The sequence below is a fragment of the Populus nigra genome, chromosome 1, assembly GCF_951802175.1.
Source record: "Populus nigra chromosome 1, ddPopNigr1.1, whole genome shotgun sequence".
Lineage (NCBI taxonomy): Eukaryota > Viridiplantae > Streptophyta > Magnoliopsida > Malpighiales > Salicaceae > Populus > Populus nigra.
The window spans coordinates 34,496,174-34,504,903 of NC_084852.1; the positions used below are offsets into that span (position 1 = coordinate 34,496,174).

The window sequence follows — 8,730 nt, forward strand, 5'->3', positions numbered from 1 at the left end:
ATCGTCTCCGATATCTCCACAACACAACCAGCGAGAAACGACCCCGTTTATTATGCTATCTATAACGGTAATGATTTTTTTGAGCTCACCTCACCTCACCTCACAGCCAGTCTCCTCCTCCTCAAAACTATACAGTATTACTACTCCAGGACTACAAGAGTCAACTAACCAACTAACCGAGCAGAAACAAACTAGAAGGAGAAGCAAAAGCAATTGAGTGTTTCTCTGAGATCGATCGCCCAAACTAGCTGGAGGCTTGAGGCAAGAGGTAATATGAAAGGCTAGCAATTAGGGATTCTATTGAATAAAAAAAAAAGGGAGGAAAAATGGTGGGAAGTGCGAGTGGGAGCTCAACAGCAACAGCAACAGCAACGGCGGCGTTAAGTGGGTTGCAAGATCACTTGAAATTGGCAAGAGAATACGCCCTTGAAGGCCTCTATGACACTTCCATTATCTTCTTCGACGGCGCCATTGCTCAGATCATCAAGTACCTAAAGCCCCACCCCCCTTTCTGTTCTTTATATATAAATGGAAAATTTATGGATCTAAATTAGTAAATTGTTACTATTATTATTAAATTGAATGCTACAACGGTATTTTTATTTATTTATTTAGGCACCTTACCACGCTTGACGATCCATTAATTCGTACCAAATGGATGAATCTCAAGAAATCCCTTTCCGAGGAGACTCAAGCTGTCAAAGAATTGGATGCTGAGAGGAGAGCTCTTAAGGAAGCTCCTGCTTCCAGGCGCGTTGCTTCTCCCCCCATTCATCCTAAATCTTCCTTTCTTTTCCAGCCTTTGGATGAGTACCCTTCGCCTTCTGCTGCTCCCATCGATGATCCTGATGTTTGGAGGCCCCCCAGTCGGGACACTGCCAGCAGGAGGCCTGCCAGGTCTGCTCAAGCGGGTATCAGGAAATCTCCCCAAGATGGGGTCTGGGCTCGTGGTGCTTCCACAAGAACTTCTACTACTGGACGCGGTGCGAAAACGGGTGGTTCGGGTAGGGTAAACTCGGGAGTCAGAGCATCGACAACCGGAAAGAGAGGCACTTCCACTTCCACTGTCACTGGAAAACCGGGAAAAGGAGATTCAGCTGTAAGTTCTCCTATCCGTGGTAGTAGAAGTATTTGCAACATTCTTCACTATTTATTGCACAGAAAAAAAGAAAGATTATTTACTGGCAGATTCCTGCATTTAGAGTTTGCAGATTCTTTTCCATATGATGTTGCGTTATAGACTTTTGTTGGATGCAAATAGGCGAAGGCCGTAGAGGGGGCTATGGTAAAGGGCTGGAAATGTATTTTTGTACTTGCTGCATGTGTAGACACTGGATCAGACAGTAAAAAATGACCTTTATATTGTGTTGTGATTTTAATTTGATGTTTAAATTTATGGCTCTATCATCTGGAAATGTCTTTCATCCCAGCTTAATGTGGTAGAAACTCTATATAACTATTAAGCTTTTGGATGGTCCTGGGGATATGTTGTGTTAGATTTGGAACTTCTGTGGTGATAATATATTTGAATATAAATAACAAATATAGGCAAGTAGGAAATAATACTTGTGGTAGAAGAGAATTTGCTTAATTTGTTGTCCTTTTGTCTTTTACTTATTTTTGGATGGTCTTTATATCCCTCTCTTTTTCTTAAGTAAGGTCTCGAATTTAGTGAATCTTAGGTGATCTGGAGCGGAGTAGAAGAGTTTTTATTGGTCTCTTTTGTGGGGTTTGTAAGGATGAAAGATCATAATATTTTATGGAGATGTGCTGTTTGTACAATCATCAATCATTTGGTGCATTTTGATGGAGAGGAATGAGAGGATTTTAACTACCATTTCTCATTAGAGCATCTGGTGTGGGATACAATAGTCTTCTTGGGTTCTTTGTAGTGTCATGCTTTTGATGGCACTTCTTTAGCAGATATACATAGGGATTGGGGTGCTATTATTTTGAACTAGGTTAACGTTTCTTTTTGCTATTCGGGACGTTGTCTTATTTTCTTTTTGTGTATTATTCTTTTCCATCATTGTAATAATAAATTTTGTTTTTAATCTAAGAAAAAGAAAAAGAAAAATATATGTGGTTGTATTCTGTTTAGTTTTATCCTAAGAGGAGTTGGTCTTCAAATGTTTCTCAGGCATCCATGTTGCAGTTCTCCACAAATGCAATGCTCTTTTACTTTATACCTTTTCAAACAAATTTAGTTTTGATTTCAGATGTTGATAATGCCTTTTTTATTATAATCAGATGGATTGCACTAATACCTTTTCATGGGGTCTTTTCTCTTTTCACTTAATTTTTTTTATAGGATTTGTGGAATGTTTAGTCTATATCTTTTTTTTCACTTGGTGTCACACATGGTGATTTAACATAAGATTCCAAGTAATAAGAATGATGTGAATTATACTTTATCATTGTTATTTCATGTCTAGATTGTTTTCATCATGTGAACTAATCTGCAAGTGCAATTGTTAGAATGGTGATGCTGAAGATGGAAAGAAGAGGCCGCAATATGAGGGACCCGATCCTGACTTGGCTGAGATGCTTGAAAGGGATGTCTTAGAAACTAGTCCTGGAGTAAGATGGGATGATGTTGCTGGACTAAGCGAAGCGAAACGTCTTCTGGAGGAAGCTGTTGTCCTTCCTTTGTGGATGCCTGAATATTTCCAGGTATTCTTACATGGTTGAAGCTGTATTTCAATTGTAGTTTGCATTCTCATCATGTGTGGATTCTAGGTTCTTTATGTTATTCCACTCATCATGTTTTCTGGAATTAAGATGATATCATACCATATGCTGGAAGATGGTCCTATCGACATAGATCGTTTGTCTAAACAATGTTGCTGGTCTTTTCATTTCTAGTTTTAATTATATTTTTTTGTGGGCAGGGAATTAGGAGACCTTGGAAAGGTGTGCTTATGTTTGGCCCTCCTGGTACCGGGAAGACATTACTTGCTAAAGCTGTTGCTACTGAGTGTGGTACAACATTTTTCAATGTTTCATCTGCGACATTAGCTTCAAAATGGCGTGGGGAGAGTGAACGAATGGTTCGATGCTTATTTGATCTAGCACGAGCTTACGCACCAAGTACAATTTTCATTGATGAGATTGATTCTCTATGCAATGCCAGGGGGTGAGTTTTTCATCCATTCTCATGAAGGTTGAAGTTTCAGTAGACTGTATGATTGTATGTTATATACCTACATCTTTCATCATGTTAGTGTTTGTGTCTTCATTAAATTCTTATATTCCTTCTATGTGCATTAACCTCTCCCTCTCTCTCACACACACTCGCGCGCGCGTGCACACTGATTTCTTCCTTCTCACGAATTCAAATTCTTGAAGTTGTTTGCTCTGCTTTGAAAAAACTGATTGTTAAATTCATATTTTTTTTTTCTATTATTAGATTGAATGTGGTTTTGTATGATTTCAATTGTTCAGGGCTTCAGGGGAGCATGAATCATCTCGAAGGGTCAAGTCTGAACTTCTGGTCCAGGTAGATGGTGTAAACAATGGTTCCACTGGTGAAGATGGCAGTCGGAAAATAGTGATGGTTTTGGCAGCTACTAACTTTCCTTGGGACATAGATGAAGCACTAAGGTTTGTCGATTGTCTTCTCATAAATATATTTGAGATTTTTTGCCTTCTGAAATTCTTAAGATTTATGCTAAATGGCAATCTGCCCAAGATGTTATACAGCATTGTCATTACACTGGCTTTATCTAATGTGATGTAAATGCAATGCAGGAGGAGGTTGGAAAAACGTATTTACATTCCACTTCCAAAATTCGAGAGTCGTAAGGAGCTTATTAGGATCAATTTGAAAACTGTTGAGGTAATTGACTGTGCCAACTGATATTATATTTTGCCATATTGTTAGATTAAGTTCTTTCTCCATTTCAATTCTTGGTATATATTACAGATCCTGAATGAAGGTAATTCATTCTTTATGTTGTTATGGTTCGGCCAGACTTTACTTTTTCACCTGGTGGTATTGATCTATGATATTTTTTGCCCTTTCCTTTGTTCTGTTCCCCTTTTCTGTCAAGAAAATGAAAATTGTGAATATAATACAACATTACCTTTTGTGATATCAGAATGAGAGTAGGTGAAATTCACTCCAACACCATGAATAAACTGTAACATGGAATTCACTTATTTCATTTTATGTAGTAAAAATCTGTATTATGGGTTTGAAGGAAATTCCTTCACTTGGTAATAAACCATGTAATTGAGCGAACACTGGGGTTAAAGTGCCATGCTAAGCACCATAAGGTGGGAAATGGAAACTAAAGGTGGACAATAGCTGAGTGGGGTTTTGCATAATTCCAATTTGAATTATTTATAAGTGAAAGTTTTGGTTCTAGTTTGATTTTATTGAGAAAAAGTAGGATATAAGTAAAATCCGAGGTATACAAATAGTTTGCCTGATTTACTTGTCTGGTGCCAATTTCACTCAATTGTTGTGAATAATGAAGAGCTGGAGTTGAATGAAGGGCTGTAATTTTAATGATCTACATAAAGGCCTCATAATAATTTTATTTTTATTTTTTGAACTTGTCTTTTATGAGAATCTCAAGATAGCATTCTCTGGCATTTGTAAATGTTCTGTGAGGATATTTGTTACTAAAGAGAGTGTCGAGCCAGAAGGTGCAAATTGATTAGCCATTTTAGATTTATTGCAAGAATTTCTGATCAATGTCTTTAGGCTACTCATTTAGATGCTCTTGACTTGGGGTCATAAACATGTATTGTATCCAAACATTCACGAGAGCATATTTGATCTATCTTCATAATTTCATGCGACAGCATTGATGCTACGGCAACCATTATGATGATTTTTGATTGTGCCTTGATTATAGAATGCCTTCATATTTTCATTTCTTGATCATATGATCTGCACTTCAAGACTTATCTGGCTGAATCCCAAACTCATCCTGTCTGCGTGACCTGTTGTGATTTTATTCAAAATACATTAAGTTTGCTTTCCAGGAATAAGATCCTTGATTTATGTAGAGCTCCAGTCGGTGCTTGGGTTTGTTTCCTTTCCCTTGTTGTGCTGTGTCTGGTGTTGTTGTTGCGAAGTTTCCTTGCAAATGACACTCTCAACCATGCTAGTCCATATTATGCCTTCACTCTGGAGTGTGGAGAAAAGTGCTAAATTGATTAACAATGCTATCATGCAGGTGGCAACCGATGTAAATGTTGATGAAGTTGCTCGCAGGACAGAGGGATACAGTGGAGATGATTTAACGAATGTTTGCAGGGATGCTTCTTTAAATGGCATGAGACGCAAGATAGCAGGAAAGACACGAGATGAAATTAAGAACATGCCTAAGGATGAGATTTCAAAGGATCCTGTTGCGATGTGTGATTTTGAAGAGGCCTTGCGGAAGGTTCAGCGCAGTGTTTCCCAAGCAGATATTGAGAAGCATGAGAAGTGGTTCTCGGAATTTGGATCAGCGTAAGGGCGATGAAACCCATCGTGAGACTCCTTCTGGTTGGTATTTTCATCAAATGTTTTTCACTGGAGGTGATAGTATTTTGGCATTGATTTCATTGATTGTAACCCATTTGTTGGAAAGGGCTGATATCATTTTGCTATTTTGCAACTGTAACCTCCCTTTTGTAATGTAATCGAAATTCCTTACCAAATATTTTTGCCCATTTGGCAAGGATTGATTGCTGATATAACCAATGCACTAAAATCATGCTTAACTACTTGACAGATGCTCCTTCCTTGCTGCAGGTTGTGCAGCATTCCTCTTCGCTAATTAAACAGAAAAACTGTCGTGCATGCATTTAAATTAGATGAATTTGATAACTGTGAAAATTTATATGATGAACTTGTCAAAGAATCATTTTAATCCAATAACTTAAGCTGTTAGGTGAGGTTCCAGGATATGATTTATATTATTTTCTAACACACCTCCTCAAGTGAAAGCTTTTTGAGCTTGGAACTTGTACAAGCTCACATTACATTAAGACTTTAATATCATGTTAAAGAATCATCTCAATTCAATAGTTTAAATTGTTAGGTGAGGTCTCAGAATATAACTTATATTATTTTCGAACTAAAACATTATCATGTTACATAATATTTTTTAGCAATATGCAGAAATGTCAGAAGATGGATCTCCCAAGAAGGGATTTGAGTAGTTAAATACAACTTTATGCTCCATCTTGTCGCGGCACATAATTTGGATTATTTGTTTATATCATAAGATCATTGTTCGTTTGTATCATCATAAGAGCATTGTAAAGGGAAAATGTGCTTAATAATTATCTACATGCCTGTGGAATTATCTAATATTTCCATCCAAAAAAATCTTTCAAAAAATTATTTTAATATATTTTTAAATAAAAAATATTTAAATTGCAACCATTGTTAAATTTCCAAACAACTGCCTGAATATATATATATATATATATATAAAGGGGATTGATTGATTGCCTGCAAGGATTGACTGCTACATTGGTCCGGAACGATATTCTCAATTATTTTAGCCTTTTCATTCACAGAATTTGTCTCTCCTGCGTGGCTAAAATCGACGTAGAAAGACTACTCCCTTCCCTGTATTGCTTGTCTCGCCTGTAGACATTGGTCTCCCATGACACCATGTTGCCACACTTGTCCCAAGTGCAACACATTAAGGAAAAGTACAACTGCTACAATAATAAACTTGGGCAGTTTAACATAAATCATCGAAATTGGGAGTTTAATTTCATTTTTAAAAGTATTGCAGGGAGTTATCTCATCGAATCATTCGAAGGTCCAACCATCTTTAGCTATGAAGGGACATCAACAAGATTATGTCTTAGATAATTTTCAACTTGAAGTTTTTTATTAAGTAAATATAATTTTTGTTTCATAAAATATAATAAATAAACATATTTTGGCATGAGGACTGTTAAATTCTTAAAGAATACAAAAATGGTAAAAAGCATGCCTGAACCCATATAATTCTGAAAAACACAAGCTAATATAGCAAAGAAAATAAATAAAAAAGGATTCGCTGAAAAGGACTAGAATGCCCCAAGTTTAGTAGAAGAATAGGACTATAGTGAGTTTATCAATGCTTTTATATTGGGAAAACCTGCTTTAAATACTCAGAAGGCACCGCCAAGCTCTTTCCATATTCCAAAACATGGGTACATTTAAAATCCATCTTCTCCTCTTTTTCCTTATGGCTGTGACAGTAAGTAGTACATTACAAGGTAATTCATGCTCATGCAACGATATGTGTGTGTGTCAGACCTTTTTTCCCCAAAGAAATTCAGGTTATTTGTGCAGTATTGTGTTGAAAGTTTTATTTGTTTTGGTTATGGAATTACTTGTGGTTTAAACGTTCTGATTGATTATATACTGATGGCGGTGATGATTTTCTCCCTTCTTTTTATGTGTACAGGTGATGTGTGTGCATTGATAAATTGTGGGCAAGGAACATGCAAGGCTTCTAATGCTTCACTGCTAGGTTTTGAATGTGAATGTAATTCTGGTTGGAAGAAGATAGAGATTGGCCCTTTGACCTTTCCCTCTTGCGTTATTCCCAACTGTGAGTTCCTCTCTCTCTCACTCCTATCTGTGTGTGTATCTTTGAGTGAGAGGTGCTGATGATCGTTTGAATGATGATGGTAATGTCTGCGTCAGGAAGTAGAATTTGTGCTTGTATACCATGGATTTTTAAGTACTTGAAGAGTTTATGAGCTGTTCTCACAGTGTCATGCTTGGTTTTTATTTATTTTTGTTTTTCGATTCCATAGAGACTAAATCCCAATCCCATATCTGTTTATGAATTTTTATATGGCAAGATAGGAGCAACAACCAGATGACTGTGTATATACATGCAGGCACAATTGATCTTGGATGTGGCAATGGAGCTTCACCTCCACCTGCAGCTTCTCAACCTCCACCGTTCAATCTCTCAAACCGTAGATATCATTGAACGTTAGCATATTTGTCACTGATTTTGTGACACTACGGATCTTAAACCAAGACATTCTGTTTTGCAGCCTGTAACCTTGTTTGGTGTGGTGATGGAACTTGTGTGGCTAATGGAACTGGACATATATGCCAGTGCAACGAAGGTTCTTCAAATCTCCTTAACGAGACAGACTTAGCTTGTTTTAAACAATGTAAGACACTTTCCTTTCCACCGTAAGTGGCTGAACCTATGCTCTGGCTTCTTTAAAATACTGTATGTGTTTGCTCACAACAATTTAGAAACCAAGTTCTAAATTCTGTATGCCAGGCTTCCCTTGGCAACCAAATTATGTTATCATCTTTCAACCATTGTTAAACCATGGTGGGTCCATGTGGTGATTAACTTGCCAGAGAAGGGAAAATAATTTCGAATCTCGCAATTATCATTATCAAGTGATTCGGAGATTTAACATTGACCTTTCTGTGGGGAAGTGATGCGATAACTTTGTTGTGAGGCTCCATGACTATAATTTTGAACATTAGATTATAGTGGCCTAACACTTTAATTTTTCTACCAGGCTCTTTCGGAGAAGATTGCATTGGTCTTCTGCTCGGCATGTTACTATCTCCACCTTCAGTGCAACTGCCACCGCCAACGCCAGTGCCGCCACCATCACCACCTAGCAGTTCAGCCTCGCCAAAAACTAATGGTATCATTCATCATTATATAATCAATTTCCTTTATTTTTTATTTTTGGCTCCACACAATTTCCAATTTTTTTCGACAGTTACAAAGCATATGG

General features: G+C 37.2%; 1 protein-coding gene across 1 annotated transcript; it reads left to right on the forward strand.

Annotated features, from left to right (window-relative positions):
• LOC133680807 (katanin p60 ATPase-containing subunit A1) lies at window positions 1-5,724 on the forward strand. The gene is made up of 7 exons (XM_062103803.1): window positions 1-487; window positions 616-1,099; window positions 2,479-2,673; window positions 2,892-3,136; window positions 3,445-3,603; window positions 3,751-3,838; window positions 5,190-5,724. The coding sequence occupies exons 1-7, from the start codon at window positions 327-329 to the stop codon at window positions 5,469-5,471; spliced, it is 1,614 nt and encodes a 537-aa protein (XP_061959787.1). The 5' UTR covers window positions 1-326; the 3' UTR covers window positions 5,472-5,724.
• The last annotated feature ends 3,006 nt before the right edge of the window (window positions 5,725-8,730 follow it).